General features: G+C 49.8%; 1 protein-coding gene across 2 annotated transcripts in view; it reads right to left on the bottom strand.

Annotated features, from left to right (window-relative positions):
* Positions 1-17652, bottom strand: part of bcor (BCL6 corepressor) — a 30692-nt gene extending 13040 nt beyond the window's left edge. Inside the window, exons 1-7 of one of the 2 annotated variants that reach the window (XM_072396664.1) lie at positions 16793-17652; positions 8146-8227; positions 4866-7994; positions 3363-3419; positions 2700-2877; positions 1505-1825; positions 262-546 (exon numbers count right to left, since the gene is read on the bottom strand). In XM_072396664.1, coding sequence (XP_072252765.1) covers positions 262-546; positions 1505-1825; positions 2700-2877; positions 3363-3419; positions 4866-7994; positions 8146-8148 — 3973 coding nt within the window. In that variant the 5' untranslated portion in view covers positions 8149-8227; positions 16793-17652. The remainder of the gene's footprint in view (positions 1-261; positions 547-1504; positions 1826-2699; positions 2878-3362; positions 3420-4865; positions 7995-8145; positions 8228-16792) is intronic. The other variant, XM_072396665.1, reaches the window with a different exon arrangement.
* Between the last annotated feature and the right edge of the window lie 2881 nt (positions 17653-20533).

The following is a 20533-nucleotide window of genomic DNA, read 5'->3' as shown; positions in this document are numbered from 1 at the left end:
CCCATCCTTTCCCCTGGCGGAAGGAAGAGTCCCCTACCTTGTTTCCTCTGCCTGCCACCCCCCCCCCCCACCCCCACCCCCCCTTTCCTGCCCACACTTCTCTTACTGCTCTTGGGAAATCCCCTAAACAGACAGACTGCTCAAGAAGAAAGTGAAACGTGAGCCAAAGATAGATTTCCGTTACCCTAGCTGAACTCAGAAAGAGAGAAAAAAAAAAAAAAAAAACAACTGTGGTTTGTGCGACTGGTGGTTCATTCTTACCATTAAGCAGTTTCTCGCAGCCCCATTTCCTGTTGATGTCATTCCTCTGCGCTGTGGCTCTGTCCTCGGGCTCTCCTGCCCTGTTTTTGCGTTCCCGTTGGCTCTGGGCCGGGGTCACCAGCCGGGACTGGGGCCACGGCCTTTCCTGTTTGACGTGGGGCCCGTCAGGTGAAGCAGCACCTGCTGCAGGCTTGCTGAGTCGCAGTCCCTTGAGCTCGATGCAGACCTTGAGCTTCCGCACCTCCTCGTCATCGTCTTCCTCAGGACTCGCCTGCTCGCGCTCATCTGCAGAAAAATAATGTAAAACCTGAATGCTTAAAAGAAGATCACTCGCTCCCACTTATGAGAGGAAAATTCAAGACAAAACAACCTTAGAAATGTCAGTTTTTCTTTCAAGTGACTGACATTTTAGACAGATGTTTTTCAGTCTTCCTGAAGACACCAATTACAACATACATGAATGCTGTGAATAGGGACATAAAAGCTACAGAACAAAAGCCTCAATTTCTAAATGCATATGAATGGCAAAACCTTATCTAAGCCTTCAATTTAACACACACACACACACACACACACACACACAAGAGAAAGCCTACAGAGGAGTAAAGGGAGAGAAAAGTTAAGAATCGGAGAGAAACAGAGCAATAAAAACTAGAGAGAGAGGATTCTCTCTGAAGAAATTCACAGGGGATGGGTATTTGACTCATCTGCCAGAGCAAGCCGGATACCACATGCCAACAAAAAAAAGAAAAAAAAAAGGAAAAAGTAACCCAAACAGATGAGGGGAAAAAAGAAAGGAGATGAAAGTGGAAGAAAAGAGCAGCTTTGAAGAGGGTGGGTAAGCACAGTGGTGGAACGGCAGAGTTGAAAGAAGAGGGAGAAAGAATGGCTGTCCCTCTTCCTCGCTTCTCTCCCGCGCGCCGCTCAAAGGCAGGATTAAACACTCCTCAGAGTTGGCTGCCACACAGAGCGAAACAACAGGACAGAGAGTGGGAAGGGAGAGGAAGCGCGAGCGTCGTGATGGCGCAGGTTTAACGTGGGATTGATTGGGAAGGAGGGAGCAACAAAAGGAATATGAAGATTTGAAGAAGGAACAGGGGATAAGAGAGGACTCAGCATCGCACACAAGGGGGAACAAAAACTGCACGAGAGATGCATGGAAAGGAGATGAAAAGCGTTAGAGGATGATTTAAAGCACAGGGTGGAATTGTGGGTGACAAGGCACGTTTTATGAAATTCTCACCCGTAGAAAGCTTGGCTCTCTTCTCTGGGTGGGACGCCCTCTCTCCTTCCTGTGTGTCTTCCTGCTCTGCCTTGAGAGCGACTGGGCGTTTCCTAGCGGGTCCAAAGCCGGGGCAGGCCTTCTCCTCCAGAAACCCTTTTGACAGTGTGAGAGTGGGAGGCACACAAAGACCTTCCTCAGACTCTCTCTTCCTGGCTCCATCCTTCAGCCCTCCTTGGTGGGCCTCATCTTGGGTCCCGTGACCTGGGGACAAAAGCTCCCTATGGCCCCCGCACCTCTGGAGGACTGGAACTCTGTTGTTGGTGTACGCCGGTCGGACACCTGAGCAAAGCAGAGTGGCACGGAGGAACAAGAGGAGTGGGCAACGGAAGATGAAAGGGCCACAAACCAGACAGAAAGCGAGAAGAGGTGGGGGGGGGATTGACAGAGGGAGAATGCCAGTTAAACACCAGGCAGCTTTTATTCTGCTTTAAAGACAGGCAGTAAAACTTTGATGGGGTAAAGACTTTTTAATCTGATGTGAGCTGAGCCAGCGGGCTGATGGTTCAGTGCAGCCGCTTGCACTTCCAGCGTAGACAGGCAAGAAAACATCCTGCGTCCACTTTGCGCACCGCGACTCCCATCCCTCCTCTCTGTCCACCCCCACAGCATGACCGCACCACGCCCTTCTCACATAGAGCGTGACTCTACACTGCCCCCCCCCCCTCCCCTCTTTCTCCCCGACTCCCTCTCTCCGTCTCTCTCCATGCCATAATTAGGCTCACACGTCAGCCGCGGCCTCGCTCCAACACACAGCTGGGCTCCCAGCCAATGTAACTACCCCCCCTTTGCCTCCTCTTTCCGTTGCGCTCTCCCATCCGCTTTCACCCACTAACTCTCCCCCCCGCTTTCACTCACGCAATCTCTGCTCCTCCTTCCCTTCTTGCCCTCCCTCTCCTTCGCCTCTCTGCGCAGATAAACACAAAAGGCTTCTTGAAAATAAAACTCCCCCTCACCGTCTCCCTTGTGCGCTCATTGGCCTGCCCTGGCTTGTGTGTGCAAATGTGTTTTTGTGCCTTTTTTTAGAGTGACCCCAGACTTGCCTCAGCATTTGCTGCAAATGCACGTGAGCGGGAGTGCACACGCACCTTTTCTATTGTTTGTGCGCCTCTTCTTGATGTGTGTGTGTGTTAGTGTGTGTGGTGCTGTTACTCACCCTCCCTCTCTGCCTGCCTGGTGATGTGCTGGCAGTGCTCCAGCGCTTGCTCTCTATGCTGGCCGTCTGCCAGCTCCCGTCCTGCTGCTGCTGCTGCTGCCGAGGCAGACACACACACACCGCCGCCGCCGCCCTCCTTCTCCTTCAGCTCCAGTTCTGAGAACCGCATCATTGCCCGCTGCGCGTACACACACAAAAATGCAGATAGAACCCATGAAAACCACTCATCATCTGCCCACAACGCGCACATACACCTCTCTAAGCCTCAATCTGGCCTCAACAGCTACAGAAGCAAAAAAAAAAATAAAAATTGCATCAGAAATCACATTGTCATGAAATAAAAGAAAACGCCAAAGAAATTAAACCCACACACACAAACAAACACACACAGGACAAAAAGGAAGACAGATAAATCACAAGCATGACATCAAGACACAGGTTAGACAACTGCAGCCACTGTGAGTCCATGCGCTCTGGGGCTTAAGTCCTGGCATCTCCCTTCCTGAAACATAAACATGGCTAAGAAACATATACATCTAAGCCCTGAGGCAGAGAGAGGAGAGAAGAAGAGGAAAGAAGGGAGCAGGGAAAGGAGTGTGCAGCGATACAAAAGGAGACAGAGCCCGTCAGAGGCAGATGTGATAAGAAATGTAAAGAACTGACCTCCCAGTTAGCTGCAGGTTGGCTTATATTACTCCCCTCTCGTGATATGACTTCCATCTAAGCAATTAGAATGGGGGGCTCAATATATCTGTCCAGCATTTCATCTTTCTTTTTAAATTGATTAACGTTTCTCCACATGTTTCTTTACACACACAATAGGCAGCCACAAACCCACAAAATGACACAATTAAATTAAAGTGACTCAACAGGTCAAGTAACACTGCATCAAAGCTACAAAGTCAATTCTGAACTGTACGGGGTGGCAAATCTGAGAAAGAAAAAACAGGAAATCAATATAACATTAAGATAATTGAAAACATTAATTCAGTTTTAGCCCTCTCATTAAAAAAAAAAATCTTTTCTTCTTTTTTTTTTTGCACATCCCATTTTCACATGATCAGAAATGCAGTGTTGATAGCTTTGTTGCAGCTGTGCATCGACAAGCATGACACAGACAAAACCCACATTTTCTAGAGTGCATTCACAACATAGACAGACATGTGCAACCTATTAAGATATCTGCCTCAGAGCAAATAGTTGGTATATCTTTGTTTCTTTGTATTCCTGAGCATTGAAAGTGAGGAACCCAAGAGATAACAGTTCAAAATGAGTAACTCAATCTGTGTGTATGAATGACACTGGATGAGAGCCAAGTGTATGGGGATATTGCCGTAATTGTGTGTTTATAGAGGTCATGTGATGCATGTTATGAGACAGGGTCTTTTAGCCAATGGGATGGGGAGAATTATGACCTTGGACAGCAAACAGGCAGGGCAGCATTGGCCATCAGAGGGAGGTGGGTTGGGGGAGGATAGTGACTGGAGGGTGTGGGCATGCAGAAAGCCTTAGAGGAACCCCAAAAAGGGCAGCTGTTGGTTGTTAAGTGCACTACAAGCCCTCCACTGCCCCTAACCTTGGGGTTAAGCATAGCCAAAGGCAGTGTGAACTGTGAGGGTGTCACAGTCATGCTCTGAAGCCACTGTATGTGTCTGTATAGCACAGTCAGCACTAACACATGCTTTAGCCCCCAAGGCAGTCACACAAGGACAGGCACGTACGGACACACAAACACGCACGCACGCACAGAAATAACCTTTACAATGGCTGCTCGCTAATCAACACACAGAGATGGCAGTCATGTTTAACCTTTGAACCGCCCACACCTGAAAGAAGGCCTAAACTCAAGACAATGATAAACTAAAGAGGAGGCCAAATCTATGGCCAAGACAGTAGCATGGCGGCTCTTATATGGTTTTCTACTGTGTTGTAAATGCAGAGTACGCCAATTTCATGCAGGGATCGTTACAGAGGCAGTTCTGAATGTTGCAGCAAGGAATAGACAGCGGCTTACGTGGGGTTCATTTCTGTGTAGTTTTATGTGTTATACGTCAAGGTGTGTCTGAAATGTCTGCACATGAACACAATTGGTCATAATGACCTCTCTAGAGCCCAATAACAAATTGATTTACTGTAAAGACACACAACAAATGCTACGGCACTTACCTGCAGCGCTCTCTGTTCGCGGCTCAGCTTGCTGGAGTCAGCGTACAGCTCAGTGGTGACACATTTAAAGCGGTCGCCAACGTAGCCAGAGGAGTTGGCGATCCTTTTGGCCAGGCTGGATCTACGAGAGTTTTTAGATGAAGTCTGGCCACCCTCTTCTTCGTCATCGTCCCCTTCTCCTTGGGACTCCCCAAGATCAACAATACTGTCCTCCTTTTCAGCCTCCGTCTTGCACACTTGTTCCCGCTCCGACTCCTTCGCAAACCCAGCGCAGTGATGCGTCAGATGAGGAGCTCGGACGTCGCGGTCTGCTTTGTCCTTACCAGAGCTGCGCTCCCCAGAGGTGCGGGCACAGCGCAAGGTGCTCTGGTCCTGCTCTCCAGGGTCCAGGCTGGAGCTCTGCTCCTCTGAGCTCTCCTCTCCTTGGGACACCTGCCCCGGAGAAGTTGGAGATGTGCTCGATGTCACCACAGGACAGGCAGCATCCTGGTGAACCTTTGCCTTCCCAAAGAGAGGGTCTGGCTGTCCATCGGTGTGGCTCGGCTTTAGGTTGGCGTTCTCTCCAGAGTGGATCGGATATGGATGGTGTTGGTGTTTTGGCTCATAGTCAGTCTTTGTCAGAGTTTTGTTATTATGACATTCATTTTGGTTAACCTTTGTGCCAGCCTCAGCAGAGGGTTGTCTGTGGACTGTCGGAGTAGACTCAATATCAGTGTCAGAATGTACAAGGTCGATGCAGACAATCTTTTCTCTGGATACTGCAGATGAGGACGAGTTTTTGTTTTGACTGCCACCCTGTCCTTGAACTCCTGCTTCCCTGTCTGACTTAATTTGGTTTCCTTCGCCTGTGTCTTTCCCTGTGTTGTGATCTCTGTGGTTCCCGCTTTCTTCCACAGCTCCCCGAGATTTCTCCTGTCCCCGAGGCTTCAATGCTGCATCTGCCCTCTCTGGGAGCTTGCTGTCAGTGTGCGTCTGCATCAAGGGATGGGCCATCTCCTGTGAGTTATAAGTGAGGTATTCCCCCCCTGGACCAGCTGGGAGGTTGTGGTAGGATAAAGGGTGTTTTGGCACCAGGTGGGTTGGGTAAAGGCTATTGTTGCCCAGCAATACTGGGTGAGGATAGACTGGGCCTTTCCCTGAAATTGGCACAGAGTGTAGCGCCATGCCATCAGGGATGGGGTAGTGCAGATATCTGTTGGCATAAGCCAAACTGTGGTTCAGATAAGCTTCACTTTGAGGAAGGTAAAGGTGACCATTCTCTAAACATGGCCTCTTGTAGGACGACACATCTTGAGCCGTTTCGCCTCTCTTAGTGGTCTGCGAGGACTTCTCCGTTCCCTCTCTGTGATTCTCTGACTGACTGTGGCCATGTTTGACCCACTCGCCGTTCGGTTTGGGAGAATGTGCCCTTGAGCTGACCAGAGAGGAGCTACAGTGTTGAGTGGAAGGAACATTATGATTAGGTTCTCCCATCCTTGGACAGGATGAGCTTCGTTGCTGCGGAAGAACTCTCTCCAGGCCCTTGTTTTTGATAACAGACGGTGAGGAGCCTTTGGCTTGTGAAAGGCCCAAATCTGCGGTTGGCCTCGGAGAGGGCGGCAAGCCTAGTGTGTGCTGAGTGTGGGAGGGAGATGGGCTTGGTACAACCCAGGAGGAGTGTAAAGTGCTGATCATTTCTGGCCTCTCTGAGACCTTTGAAGAAGTGCTGCTGACAACAGAATGAGGATGGGAGGAAGGAGAGAGGGACAGATTTTCCTTTAGTAGCTCCCGACTAGGTGGGAGTCCGTAACGAGCACCTGATGAGATAGTGTCCATCTTAACTGGAAATCCATTGGCAGGCAGTCCTAACTCCAGCATTCTTCCAGACAAATCAAGTGGCTTCTCTGCTGAGTCTTTGGTTGCTTGGGGTGGGGGAGCTGGCCTCTCGAAATTTACTTTGGAAGGAGACCTGCTGCGTCCTTTCTCAGCCCCTGCACTTCTGTGCTCAGGGGCCCCATCCCTCGGCCTGGGTTTGTGGGGGCTGGGTCGGGCAGGACAGGGCTGCTCAGATGCCATGCTGCTAACAGAGAAAGGATGAGGAATGGACTGCGTAGAGGAGGATGACACAGATATTGAAGATGTGGAGGAGGTGGATGGTTGTCCTATCCTGGCAACTGGCCTTTGCAAATCCAGTGCTTTGTCAAGGAGAGTAGGCGGAGGGGGAGGCTGGGGGAGGCGAGAAGACATATGAGAGGAATCAGCAGGTACACTGTTATTATTCCCAACACTGGTGCCACTAGTGCTGGTACTACTGGTGTTATTGTTGTTGCTGGAGCCCTTCCTGGAGGGAGGTCTGCTTGGTCTGCTGCTCCTGCTCGGGGACCGTTCTCTGTCCATAGCAGCCTGATGGTGCTGAGGATGAAGCTGCTGTGCAAACGGAGACGCAACACCAAGTCCCTTGTCTTGGCAGTGTACCAGTGACGTGGGGGCAACTGTGACTGCGGGAATCCTCATCGGGGGTGCCACCAGGGGAGAAGAGATGGGGGAGGGAGGGTAGGGGGGCATATAATAGAGTCTCTCAGCAGCAGAAACAGCTGCAGCAGAGGTGACGCTGGCCCCCTGGGCTGCACACAGAGGTGGGTATGGCAGGTGCTGAGGAAGATACGGGTTGGGCTGGCTGAGCAAGGAGGCTTTGTACATGTTTAGAGCTGCGTACTTGGATGTGTCCATGAAAGGATACATGCTCGCCTCGGGGTAAGGGCTAAGCCAAGGCATTCGGAGGTATCCACCACCACCACCCAGGCCAAGTTCTGAGGCTTTTTCTCCTGGCCCCACTCTGCGTTCCAAGCCTAGACCCTCAGCTCCAGGAACCAGCACAGGCTTGTGGAGACTTGGATGGGTGCTCTTGTAGAGGCCCAAGTATCCATTTGCAACCTTACGACTGTCAAGAGGACCATCGGGCTTGTAAATGAGTTCTGGGAGACCATCCCTGTTATAAGTGAGTGGCAGGGATGGCGTGTCTCGGCTCTTCTCCGCTGACAGTGCTCTGATCCCCGGGTACACGACCCCACTATGGAGCCGAAGACCGTCATGTATCAGAGTGCTTCGATCCAGCCCCATCGCCGCAAGGGGCGTCAACCTGGCATCCACCTACAAAGATAAGGAAAAAAAGAAAAGAAAAAGAGAGTAAATTGATTATGAGAACAGCTGTGGTTCAGATTGCACGCATGCAAAAGCACCCCCCCCCCCATATGACAATGAATTGTGTCAACTGATATTTAGAATGAACCTGGGGACTTGCCATGTTTTGTGTGATGTGGTTTCCTTGTCTCAGTTCCAGATTAGTTTGTGCCTCAGCATCGACATCACGAACAGATGTTGCCCTGTGGAGATGAACAAACGGTTAGCAGTCAGTATCTTGGCTCTGTCTCACACACACACACACACGCACGCACACACACACCACAGCTATGTTGCCATACCACTGCCACAAAAATTTTGACAAGACAAAATTGTCAGTTTCTAAAGAAACAACACTTTATAATTTAGGGTTACACGTACTTAAAAGCAAGGTTACCAAAAAAAAGAAAATCAATGTATGCATCACAGCTACATAGAATTTCAATCAAGTGACGATGTGTAAGTGGGCTCCCCTCTCATCTGTCAACACCCCCCCCCCCCCCCCTCCCTCCCTTTATCCCCACACTGCCCACCCTGTGGGCTTGACGAGCACAGCGGGGCCGCGTCTATTCAGTCACGTTCCTCACACACTGATTTTCCTTTGCCCTCTTTGACCTGCTCTCTCGGCTGCCTCAGCCAGCAGAGCGAGGGAAGATTATGCATCACAGACCACTTCGGTGGGAGACCATTTACCACCCGCCAACACAGAGCCACAGATCAACAACATACTCACACCAGAGCACACACTCAAAGCTAGAGTCCAGGAAAAGGAAGACAACTAAGAACAGTTTTTACCACGAACCCCGAACTGAGTTTGGAAGGGAAAAAAAAAAAAACAGCTTTAGAAAAACACCATGCGAAAAGGTTTTTTTTTTATTTTTTATTTTTAAGTTCAATAGAAAAAAAGCCATCAAGATCGCTCTGTCTGTGTGGAATGTCCTTTCATTTCTGAATGCTTAGAATACACACAATCCAGATACACATCATTCATGCTGGCCACAGTTTGTTAAAGGACAAATTCCACAATTTGCTGCTGAACCAGTGCTCCTATCAGTTTGGTGCTGTTTTTTTTTTGGGGGGGGGGGGGGGCTTAATAAACTTAAAACTGTGGTAATGGCAATTTTTGAGAAATTTTCTCCCAATTGTGCTTATGTTATGTTCATATGGTGGCAAAATAAAGCTCTACCTTTTAAGAGCTGTGCTCTTACATTAGTGAGACCACAACCTTTTTTTGGGGGGGGGGGGGGGGGGGGGGGGGGGGGATTCGACACCTGACCAGCCACACAAATATGGTATTCATAAATCTGCTCCGTGGTTAAAAACAGCTACATCACTGAACATGTATGGGCTTTACTGGGTCAAGTGGCATCTTAACGTGGTCTTCCTGGTCTCGAGAGGCACGATCCAAACAATGACGGAGAAACGTGACGATATCGCCCCTCTTAGCTTCCAATTCAAGGCAAATGTGCAAGTTCGAGAAATGACTTGATCGCTCTTTAGTGCGGCTGTTTCCACAAAGCAGCCCTGTCACAGGAGCCAGCGGAGGAATGAAGTGGGAGACGGTGAGTAAGAGAGGCTTTAAATAGAAAAAGCGAGGCTTCGCGGAGAGCAGAGGAGAAACTCGGCTCCTCGATCACCGCAGAGAAAACGCCTCGCTGCCGCGCCGCTGGCACGCCGCTTTTATTGCCGTGACCCGGGGCACATTAATCAGCCTGCTGAGAGCCCCCAACAACCCCATCCACCCCCGCCGGGCACAGTTCCTCGCCGTTTCGACGACATCCGCATCTGACGGAACCGAAACGGTGCGCGCGCGCTTGGTCAGAAGCGCAACGAGCGTGCGTGCGGGCGTGCGTGCGGGCGGGCCACGTGTGCGTTTCCACCTCCCCAGCGCAGAGACTTATTGAGAAATCTCATCTCTCCCGTTTCCTGTCTCGCGTGAGGCGTCACACGTGCAGTAAGGCGATGATTTCAAGAGTTTATGGACAGTTTTGTTCAACCAAAACAAAACCTCAACCGACAACGCAGTCCTATTTCACTCTGGCATAAACATAGCTCTATGTTGATAAAGATTTTTTTATTTAAAAAAAAAAAAAAAGACAGCGGGGAACAGACTGCTCAGCGGCAACAAACATGCTTTCTGGTGGCTTCTGACGTCATCTCGTACACAGCGCGGTAGTCATGGCTTGTCTGGATATTCGCACATCAACTGAAGAGCATCCAGCAAAGATGAGAGGCTACAGGGCAAATGTCAATGACGAACCGCATGGTCTGCACGGAATAGCCCACTCAAATGTCTTATATTTTCCAGGCTCTGAAGTACTCCCATATTCTTAAAAAGCACTAAACAGCCCGAGCCACGAGCCTGTAAATATTGCAAAAGCACTCAAATAGAACATATAGATATTTTCAGTGGGCTGGTGTGGACTGATTTTTTAGGCTATACTTAAGGCAATAATGCTCATCTAACACTGGCATCAATAATCCATGGGAGAGATGAAATGCGGGCCTGTGGGGAGTCAAATGTCCAACAGCCTTGAACGAGAAGCCAACAAGTCTGGTGTCTGAGTAGAATCTGGGACCAAATCCGGATCTAATATCACACCATGAGGGGAAGGAGAGAGAGGAGAACAGGCAGGGGATAGGAAAGGAGGAAAAGGCAGCGTGTTGACGCCCATCCCCGCAGCTAAGAATAGTTTGTGCAACAAACAACTCCCGACGGCCGTCCAATCCATCACACTGGTCGGCGGCAGCGGCAGCAGCAGCAGGCAGGGGGGGGAACAACGGGGGGAGCACAGCGGTCGGTGCTGCGTTTAAAAAGGAGACTGCTGAGCGCAGCTCCGACTCGCATGATTAAACAGAAAACCACTGCTCCCCTTCCTCCCCCCGGTTCTTTTTTTGGAGGGGAGCTGGGTTTGTATTTCTGCACTTGGTCCTCATTAAAAGACGACGAATAAACCGGGACAAAGTGATAACAACAAATCAGAGGAAACAAGACCGTCCTCTTCCTTCGTTTCTGACTTGAACTCTCCTTGACCCGCCGTGTGCGAACGAAAACAAACACCGGCAACGCGCATCATCTCCTCCACCACGACGGAGGCCTCCCTGTTCCCTGTGCAGAGCAGCACCACATGCGGGCTCGTCTGTGCGACGGCGCGCGCGTGCTGGTGAGAGAAGTGGTGCGATGTCACCAGCAGAAGCTTTTCCATCTCTCCTCACAAGTTGATTCACGACCAAGACCGAGGCAAACACGAGGTGAAAATGTGAATATATGCAAACAAGCACCGTCTTTGTGATCTGGTCTTTGCGCCGTCCCGTTTTCACGGTGCGCGGAGTGGCTGCGAAGCGAGGAATCTAGGTCTAACCGTGCGTCGGCTGAAGGCGCCCTCGCGCTCTTTGTCCCTGGAGCTTTGCCAGGGCCAAGCTCTCTGAAGCGCAGAGCTCCGATCAGCTCTAAAGGGGGAAAAAAATGCAGTGTGACGCAGGATAATCTCCGCAGCGACGGGGGTGGGGTGAGGATAAACACGGATTAAATGCGGGCGCACGCGCGCGCGCGCACACACACACACACACACACACAAACATACACACACACTTCACCGGTACGTGCGCCCAGAGCGAGAGGAATTCTGAACGCGCAGGTGAGCAAAACAAGGAATCAGTGGGAACAAATCTCAGAGGAATAAGCGAGGAGCGTGGACCGAAAGGGCAGCCCGGGTAAAAACTGCTCCGCCTCGTGCCACGCGCTCACCGGCTTCAACACCCAGCGTCGTAATGAGAAAAGGCGAGGAAGAGAACGCCAGCGCAATTTTAATTGTTATTGATCATCAGGCTGACGCGTGCCAAATGGTCCAATTGATCGTCACGATGAAGACCCTGTGAAAAGTTGACACGCCGTTTCTCACTGTAGTTTTAGATTTAACGGAGGGAGCAGGGGGGGGGGGGGGGGGGGGGGGGGAGAGTGCTGCTGCTGCTGCTGGAGCGCAGAGCTGGAAGGAGATGGCGGCGGCCCTTCAGCTGTCACATTATTAGCGGCCGAGTTGTAAACAAGGGGCCCCTGCGTCCTCCCGGGCCGCTACACAGCCGCATGCAAGTCGGTGCACGGTTCAAACCCCCCAGCAACAGCAGCACGGCCGTCAACAACGGTGACATTGTGCGCACCCCCACCCCTCCCCACCCTCCCTCTGTTACTGGGGCCCGGGCGGCACCCGCTGAACTGGCTCTATTCATCCCGGGCCAAATGAGGACTAAATGGCCCTTTATGTCACCAAAGGACTCGATTGTAATAGAGATGCGCATGCACGAGCCTAAAGGAGCTTTCTTGGCCTTTTTGTTTCAATAATGCTGACATCGCTCTCGTGTTGAACGTTCCGGACTAAAAAACTCGTGACGTTGAACCATCTCACAACGCTAAGCAGACCATCCGAACTTATGGCGCACTTTTACAAGTAGGACGGCTGGTTGAAGGAAGCTCGGTTACTGTCACGCATGTTTTACGTATTTCTGACCAATATGAGCACGAGATACCCAAAAGAAAGGCTCGTGCACATTGACTTGGTGGTTTAAAACCCTCCAACTCCATGTCAAAAAGCTTTGGAGCTAACTCGAGCTCCTTCCAAACTGCAGATAACACATTCCAGCTTTGAAGGCAAGTGGTGTAATAAACTCCTCGAGCTGTTACCCTGCTGCGCTGCCAAGAGTCTGTGGGATTTCGTCAGAGATGCCCGAGGCACCGACGCCTATAAGCAAACGAGGAGGCCCGATCAAGACCGTGCCTGCACAGACGCAGAGGAGGGAGGAGAGGTGTGTCATCAGTCCTCTGCTGCCAAATCAATCTTCCGATAGGCCACAACGAGGTCAGTGAGCTGAATGCAATCTTGGGGAGATTTAGATCTTATTTATAGATCCCTGTATTCAAATCATTCAAACTGGTCTGGCTTTTATAAGCGAATCCGTCCAGATGTTGCTTTTGGTGACTTCTAACGCTTTGAACAGTTGGGAGAGCTTAATGTCTAGGAACACGACTTAAACATCTGAGGGTAATCGGCTGTGGAAACATCAGCTTTAATATGTCAGGCGGCTGTAGGGGTGGAGAAGAAAGCGATGTGGCTGCGTCCCCGCTCGTCCCTGCGCCCGGGTAACACCGTACCGGGGGCCGACACGTCTCTGCGGGGAAGTGACCCGTGCGCACCAGACCTCGTCGAAACAAAAAGCTTTGTAGAGCGCTGAAAGGAAAGAGAGAGAGAGAGAGAGAGAAAAGGAGGGGGGAGGGAAGGGAGGGAGGGGGGCTCTCCCGTTTCATCGCAAACTCCCGGGAGGCCAGCACGGAGCATAGCTTCAATCAAACCGTGACGTCTCCTCCGGGAGCAGCGCAGCGCCTGGAAAACCGATCTCTCCGCGGCTCTGTGTCGTGCCTCAGCTTTTGTTCACATGCATGTCGCCTCGGCAGCGAGTGCAGCGCCGGCAGCAATGAAGACTGTTGTTTTATATCCAGGCAAGAAAAAGGAAAAAAAAAAAAGAGAAGGAAGAAAAAAAAAAGCGAGCGCGACAACAATAAAAACAGCTCTCGGTGCCTCTTGTCTTGATACAAAACACAACACCGGCATTTCTTTTCACGAATTATACCCATTTCCTCGCCCATTTCCCTTCCAAACACATTAGGTTTGATGAGCAAAAGTGGCCCCGTGATTGTATTGACATACTCTCTCTGTGCGTAATATTCCCCGCGTGTTCCCTATTGATTCCAGATTAGAAAATAGGGACAAACAGGAGGCTAATGGGTTTAAAATGGAGGCGGTGTGCTTGTCCCTTTTCTCTTCAGCGCAGCAGGTCCTTTATCCGCCCCACGGAGCCTCACACTGACACAACCACTGTCACACATCACTCAGCGTGACGACGAGCCCCATCAGGCCCGGAGCTGGTGCCGCCTTCGGGTTATTTCTTATTTATTTTTGTGTGCGCGTGCGTCCATCAACTTGCAAGTAACCGTAACTACTGTAGACCGCTTTAAAGCGTGGTCTCTCGGGTGTGTAATGATTCAGACATTAATTCACACAACGGAAATTGCGGAACGTTTATCATGAATCCACACTATGTAAACTTGGACGGATGATTCGTGGCGCTGCTTTCTTTATGTCGTAGAAAAGAACATTAGAACCTTCACACCTCATTTTGACTGCTAATAGGCCCCGGCAATTAAACACCGCGGGTGAAAGAAATGCGAAGTCCTCTCGTGTGAAAGGGGAGAGAAAAGAGGGGGGGGGGGGGTAGCATGGCAAGCAGCTCTCCCCTTATGTGCTCCAACACCTGGAAAACAGATCAGTCTCACGCCGACTTCACCGCGCAGTGGAAAAATGATGCACAAAACACGGGGGCACTAAAAATAAACTCGGCCCACACAAAATGTGAAGTATTTTTTCTTCGTCTGTTGGTCCATTACTGAAGGATCAGCAGCCATCAGAGTTTGTGGTTTGCTCAAATAGAAGTTTCGAGGTAGGACGGAGATGTCACTCTCTCCACACACACACACACACACACACCCTTAATGTTTACAGACATTTAAAACCCACCAAAGTGGCACAGAAAAACACTCACACCAGAGGTCATAACGTTACGCACTTGAAACGGAAGAGCGAGTCTCTGTAACCTGTCATTTGCATCCAAATTAAAGCCAAGGAAGCAGAGCGCCACTGCAGCACAAAAACAAGCTATTTATAGGGAATAACTACATGCTCTTATCGCACATCCAAACAGTCCAGATTTACCAAACGTTTTAGGTTTTTTCCCCCCTTTGTGCGTTTAAAAAATAAAAAAAAAATAAAAAAATCGAACTGCAGGTGTCCTTTACCTCGCTGCGCCAATTAAGAGCGCCGTTTAATCCCAACACAACAAAGCTTTCATTCTGCATCAAAGCCCCCTTAAAGTACCCCCCCTACCCACCCAAGCAAACACACACAGACCAGGTAATCCCCTGCCCCGTTTCTTCGAAACGCCCCCAACGCGACGTCCTGTTACTCCAATCTGTTCGCGCAGTCAACCGTGCAGACGTTTGCGTTCTGAGCGATCTCGCACAGTCTCCCCCGCGCGGATTGGCTGCTTTGACCGAAGTGGTCTTTTCAGGCGCCGTTTCCATCGCTAAGCTCGTCAACGAGCTGGAGCCAGCCAATATGAGGCGCATCGATCGTCCCGGGAGAGAGCGTCCCCCTAATTAGCGCCCGTGTGGCTCCAGGACAGGCAGGACGAGAGGGAACATTCCCCGGACAGGAGTCGCTCTCTGCGCTTTGGAACCGGTCCCGATAAACTTAAAACACATATATAAAGTGCCGCTAAAGGCTGCTTTGCTGGTCTTTGTAGCCCGCAGAGGAGCTTTAAAGAATTGTTATAATACCGTCTGGAACACATCCAAACACGCCTTACAGTACACGTTTCAATTAGGCAGCAACTTTATAAAATTGTGGTTCAAGTTGACTGCTGTCACCCACAAAGGTGCATGAGGGGGGGAATAAATATTTAAAAGATGCAGATGAAAAAGAAAGAAAAACGGCTGAGGCAAAGCCCGTAAAACTATGAGGGAAATCGTTGGGAAAATAAGAAGAGAATGTTGATTAGAGTAGGCAGTGTCGATGATATGAAAGTGTGAGAGGTGACACACGCGCTAACTGGCCTCACACTGATCCTCCGTGCGCAACGAATATTCATCTGGAAAGCAACGAATCGCACAGTAAGACTGTGTGCGTGCGTGTGTGCGTGCGTGAGAGAGAGAGAGAGAGAGAGTGGAACAACACGCTGTGTAGTGGAAGTCATATCCGAGAACATCTGCAAGACGTGATGAGAGAGACAGGCAGAGAGAGATGGCACAAAGCCAAAGCGGTTTCCATCAACTCGACAGGAAGGTGAGCGGTGCAGTCCCGCGTCCAGTCTCTGGCCCTAAGCCCCCGCACCTTTCCCCAACACCACCTCTGGGACCGATGAGACGACTGATCAACGTCCACTCTGTGCAAACAAAGCCCCGCCACCCACCCGCCCCACGCGCACACACTCAGCTGTCACAGCAGCACGCATACATCGCGGGGATGCCCTCCAACTGAACTGAGCCGAGCTGAGCTGTGTGTCAACAGCACCGCTCGCTCGCCTTTGGTAGGGCGAGGCTCGATTCCGTAACCTTGTTTAGCGCAGAAGTTCCGTGTGCGCGCACGCACACGCGTGCATACACACTCCATCCCTCAGCCCCACAAGCGCTCACTCTCTTCGTCACACAACGGGGTGCGAAAAGCCTCAACAGTCACCGCCGAGGACGGCGCCACTTTCAAGTTCGCTAATCTCCAGGACGTCCTTCTCACCTCCGTCCGGTTGACAGAACAGTTGTTAAAAGACAAAACTCGCGCTGGGATCATCGTCTGTGTGTGTGTGTGTGTGTATGCGCGCGCGCGCGTGTTATTTATCAACCACATGCCACTGCCCCGCCGAAACGCACAAAGACCACCCTATGCGCTATTCTTAGAAGTGGCCGATCCTCTCCCAGTCTCTGCGCAGCACATCGGGATTAACGGGATCGGACTCAAACACACAAGAAGGCTGTTTTTGATTTAAAAAAAAAAAAGCACGTCACGTGAAAGCACTGGATCATTTAAAACATCTTGGCCGTTACAGTAGGTACCATTAAAGCGCACACAGCGCAGCACGTTTTCTGTCCCCGGGCAGGGGATTTCACATCGCACATCACACATGTTGATGGAAAAAAAAACGTTCTCATATGTCATTGATTGCCTCACCTGGGTAATTGGTGCAAGTTCCAGCCGTGGTCCGACTCGCGTCTCTTTCCTGTTTTTGTCAAGTTAACTCGGAGGGCAGCGATCGGCTGCGTACGTAGACTGGCCCCAGTTACGGTCCCGTCTGCTGGAGACAGACGATCCCGACCAAAGAAAAAAAAAGAAAAAGAAAAAGACGACTAAAAGTGTCTAACAGGTTATCCACTTGTCACGAAACGACACAAATCTTACATATAAACCACGATGGCTCGATTTTATTGTCTACGGACAACTCTTGCCCGTATCTTCTATTCAAAGCGGACTTTTTGAAGCTGAAAAAAATGTCACTTGGGTTTCCAGAGAGCAACCAAAAAAAAAAAAAGAAAGATCTTGCGCCGCGGAGAAAAAAAAAACAACAAAAAAGACACACGTCGGGGCACGGAGAAATCCACAAAAGAAAAATCCTTCAAGGTCCTGGAAGTCAGAAAGCTCTGCGCCGATCGACCCGGGCCCTCAAAAGGATACAGGTGGCGAGGTCGGCGGATTCGCGGAGAAATTAATTCAGCTCGGCCGTACCTCGCAGCAGCGCCATGTTGGGTTTCAACGGAGCACGCCGTCCTCGGAAAAAGCCCCTTTCTCCCGCTCTCCGTCACTCCATGTCCTCTGCGACGGCGGAGCCCGTGTGTCGGAGGGTTCGCTGAAGGTTATTCCGCTTCGCTTTTTCCTTCCGCTTTCCCTCTTTCCAGAATGGTAGAGAAACAGCCCGGTCGGAGCCCCTCGGTTCGCACCGAGGACGCACGGAGCTGTACGGGGAGTGCCGCACAGAATGTATGAACGCTGCCGAGACCGAGCGACTCGCTCCACTCCCACTCGCGCAGACTCTACCCAGAAGGCCAGTCGGGAGACCGCAATTACCATAAGCCTCCAGCGCACGGCACTGGCTGCGCGCGCACGCACACACGGTGAGACACACAGAAACACTCACACGCGCGCACACACACAAGCTCCGCTGACACTCAAATACAGGTTTTAAGCAGACATTCGGCGGCAAATACGTCAATAATCTGAGTCACAAGAACAATGAAATGAAAATCTTACAAAAAAAAGTTACTTTAATGATCAGTATGGGGTAATAATATAACACAGAGTCTGTATTTCCAAATGAGGGATATACAGTGTAGAGAATCAGCTTTATAGGCCAAGTTATTTGTTTAATGATAATAAATGGGAAATGTGAATAATAACAATAATGACAACAACATTTAAAGCTGTTCTGTTTGAATTAAACTGACCTAAACTCTTAACTATCCGCTCATTTTCAGCATATTTCATTTAATCAATTGAGACTATGAGGATATATTCAAGTGAAATATCAGTTTAGCTTCTTTTTCTTTTCTTTTTTTTGTTTTGTCCAAGCTAAAATATGAGATAAATCTGTTAAACGCAGGGCAGTAGAGACGCACAGAGAGAGAGAGAGAGAGAGTGGGGGATGGAGGGGGAGGCAGCTCAAGGCTGGGGCACATCTGTTAAGGCTCCCATGTCAAGTAAAGGAGGAGGAGGCTATGAATATCAAGCCTGAGGTGTGTGCATCATGTGCCTGCATGTGTGAGAGTGTGTGTGTGTGTGTGTGTGTGTGTAGGAGAGAAGCAGAAACGGACTCGGAGAAAGAAAGGCCGGCAGACAGACAGACAGACAGAAGCAGAGTAGGAGTACGAGGGAGACTTGGCAATGGAAGCCCTGGCTGTATTTGCCGCAGCTGTTGAAAGTGGGAGTTAAACCAGACAGTCATACACAAATAAACACAAAGCTCACAGAGCGCTCACATATGGATGCGTTTAAAAAAAAAGAAAAAAAAGCTAAACTCATCTCGAAGGCCACACTGTCCAAAAGTTTGGATTAAGAGGCCGGAGGAACTGAAAGAAGGACTTCCTCTCTCTGTGAAATCAAAAGAAAAGGTAGCTGGGCGGATGTTAAACGACAAAGGAACAAAAAACAAAAAACCCAAAACATTCACCTGACACCCAATGACAAGCAATTTGTTGGAAAATGACAACGATAGAAATAGTGATGAAAACTTTCTTTAAACTCAAATTCAGGGTGAAATGCTCCGCTCAGCTCCACACTCTTCACCTCTCATAACTGTGAGTTACCCACTATGACCACAGCTGCTAAACCACATGATAGCAGAGGCTATGATCACACATCTCCATCTCAAAAGTAGCGTTTGTGGAGGGGGGGGGGGGGGGCTCTGAAAACTTCAGGACAGACTCAGTCCAGTTTCTCTGCTGAGACAATAAAGCAGACATGCTAAATAGCTGTTAGTTCACACATGTTTCTGTGCTCTCAGATGGCTAAGCAAGCCTAAATTGGCGGGCTGAGTCCAAGCTTTTATCTGACAGCCCGGCTGCTTTCAGAGTGAAATTAGCTATCTGGGGGGGAAAAAAAAGGAAATGCATTTGAAGGCAGCTCTCCATTGACGCAGCAGGGGTTCCCCTGCAGACGGCTGCTGCACGAAAACAAACAACAAAAACACAGAACTGCCCGCAGACATCACCTGACAAGGTGCCGTGTGGCGTTCCGCGTGCACAAAAAAAACGAGAGTGGCAACCGCTCTGCTGCTGCTGCTGCTGCAACCGAGACTGTAGACAGAAGACGTGGCTGCAAAGTCACCTCGCAAAAAATAAAGGGACAGAGAGAGAGGCCGTGGGTTTAAATCACTGCCTTTCAAAAAGCTCAGTGAGCCGTTTCTCCACTCTTTTTTAAAATAATATCTTAGCACAGATAGGGGGCTAGAATGTATGAACAATGGTGCTTTTAGCAGGTCAGAGTGGTCGTAGTCTGTTGCTCCGTTCTCCGAGCTGCTGACAGATTGGATGGAGTGCAGAATGCAACACGCGCCATTAAATCAAGTCTTTTTTTCCCACAAACGTGACAGTGGATGGATGTCGACGAACGTCTCTGAAAAGAATGGCCTCACCTTGAGAGAACAAGGGCTGAGAAAGATGTTCGTTTCAACTGTTTTCTCCCAAAAGTTGGCAAGCACGTGTGAAAGGTAATTAAAGCAGCACGCAGCGACTGGCAAATAACCGAAACCCTACAACTAGCCCAAGGACGACAATTCAAATACTTAAACTGAGAAGTTTTATTGCCTTTTTGAAAGATGTGCTCACTTTGAAATCACGCCGCATAGTTCTTAAAAAGCTGAGACGAGAAGAAAAAAATTGGACAAGTCGTGTCACGCAAAGATCTGGAGGAACATTTGGTTGGGTTTATTAACGGGCCAATGGGATACTTTTGCACAGAAAGAGTATCGTTGACAGGTTGAGTGCTTTGAAAGTATGAGGGGCTCATCACTCTGAAAGACTGAAGGGGCAATTGGTTTAATAATTTAGAGTCGTCTTCGGCACGTGATACATAAAAGTTTGAGAGAATCCTGTAAAATAGATTTGTACAAGAGGTATTCTACAAACCAACACTGAATGGCCGCCATCTTTACGCCACCGGTCCACCAATGCAATGCGTTAAGAGCAGACATGATTCTGTCAGTCATCACATGGGCTCGGGTGCACTATTGAAAACAAATTCAAGTTCAAACTCTACCACACAAAGAAAGAAAACCCTATCGACGAGATAAAGGAACGCTGCCTGTGAGGTAGAGTTTATCTAAGATGGACTGAGGTGAGACAGAAAACCGTCCAGTGGCATAAAAATCCAAATCAGAAATTCCCTCTAGAAACCACGAACGCAGGGAACATCAGCAGCACA

Source organism: Leuresthes tenuis, unplaced genomic scaffold (assembly GCF_036924035.1).
Source record: "Leuresthes tenuis unplaced genomic scaffold, fLeuTen1.0.hap1 SCAF_12, whole genome shotgun sequence".
NCBI lineage: Eukaryota > Metazoa > Chordata > Actinopteri > Atheriniformes > Atherinopsidae > Leuresthes > Leuresthes tenuis.
The sequence above is the reverse complement of the archived record's forward strand: the minus strand, read 5'-3'. Positions and strand labels throughout refer to the sequence as shown.